This window comes from Mandrillus leucophaeus, unplaced genomic scaffold, assembly GCF_000951045.1.
Source record: "Mandrillus leucophaeus isolate KB7577 unplaced genomic scaffold, Mleu.le_1.0 Scaffold130, whole genome shotgun sequence".
In the NCBI taxonomy this organism is placed as follows: Eukaryota; Metazoa; Chordata; class Mammalia; order Primates; family Cercopithecidae; genus Mandrillus; species Mandrillus leucophaeus.
In genome coordinates, this window is record NW_012101255.1 from 3,081,998 (window position 1) to 3,083,272 (window position 1,275).

At 65.6% G+C, this 1,275-nt stretch overlaps 1 protein-coding gene across 1 annotated transcript in view; it reads right to left on the reverse strand.

The window, feature by feature from the left end:
* Nucleotides 1-1,269, reverse strand: part of TSC22D2 (TSC22 domain family, member 2) — a 51,567-nt gene extending 50,298 nt beyond the window's left edge. The window contains exon 1 of the mRNA XM_011972807.1: nucleotides 7-1,269. Within this exon, the coding sequence (XP_011828197.1) occupies nucleotides 7-900 (894 nt within the window). The 5' untranslated portion in view covers nucleotides 901-1,269. The remainder of the gene's footprint in view (nucleotides 1-6) is intronic.
* Between the last annotated feature and the right edge of the window lie 6 nt (nucleotides 1,270-1,275).

Sequence of the window (1,275 nt, forward strand, 5' to 3'; positions counted from 1 at the left end):
GGTCGCGGCTCCAGGGAACGGCGGCAGCGGAGCCGAGGTTTGAGCCACAGCCCCACCTACGGGTGGCGGCGGCGGCTGTGGCTGCCCAACGCTAAAACTCTGCGGCTGGGCCGGAGTGGGCTGGCTCATTTTCTCCGACGGGGGTAGCTGTGACACAGCAGTCAAGGAGCTGTCAGTTCCCGACTCGGGCCCGTGCGCCCCCTGCATGGAGGCCACTACTACCACCACCGACCCTCCGGTGGCGCCCAGGCCGCTGTCCCGCTCCGCAGTCTGGTCAAAAGTATTGCTGTGTCTAATGCAATCCCCGGATCTAGTCAGGACGCTGCTGTCTGAATCCCGCTCATAGTATTCCATACACGTCCATCGGCCGCGTCGATAGGGCTCTCCGCTCCCGTGGTCCAGCTTGATCACGCGAAAACGGGAACTACAAGCGGTGGGAGGCTGAGATGGGGCTGCAGTCACTGGCCCGGCGGATGAGCCCGCGACCGGAGGGCCGCCGGGTGCTCCTGAGGCGGGGGCCGAAGTGGCGGCCGCCGCCAGGGTACTGGCGAGCGCCCCAGACACGCTCCGGGCCGAAACGACTCCTCCTCCGTTGGCGGGAGCAGCAGCCGCCGCTGCCAGCTGCCCATCCAGAAGGAGGTTTGGGGAGACGGTCCCGGGAGTCTCCGCATCCCCAACATTGTTAAGCGTCTCTTCGGAAGAGCTGCGCTCGCAGACCTCCTCAGGGCCATAATCCGTGGCCCGAGAGACGTCGAAAATCTCGGAGGAGACGTCCTCTGTACGTGACTCGTCCGGGTCGTCCAAGCTCTCAGTGTCCTCGGTGATGCTAGTGGCCACCTGGGCCGTGGTGACACTGGTGATCTGGAAGCAGCTCTTCTTTTTGGCCGGCATCTTGGACATGGTGAAGAAGGCTGGAGGGCAGAGAGGCACGCCGGCTCCTCCGGGTCCTGCCGGAAACCAGGGAGGGCAGAGCACGGGCCCCCAAAGACAAAAGTCCGAATCTGCGCTGGGGTCCGAGGCCCGCCGCTGTAAGAGTCACGAGCTGATCCAGGCGCTGGTCGCCCGGTGAGACATCCTCCTCCTCGTTTCCTTCTCTGTGTCTGTCTCTTCGGCTCTGCCCCCGTCTCAGTCCCGCGGCGGCTCCTCCTTCCTTTTCAGCTCCCGCAGCCGCGGCGCCTCAATTCAATTCCCTCAGAGGCGGCGAGAGCGCCAACCCAGGGGCGGGCCGGCTGCTTCCTCTCCCGTCTCCGGGCAGCCGTGGTCAGTCCAGCTCGG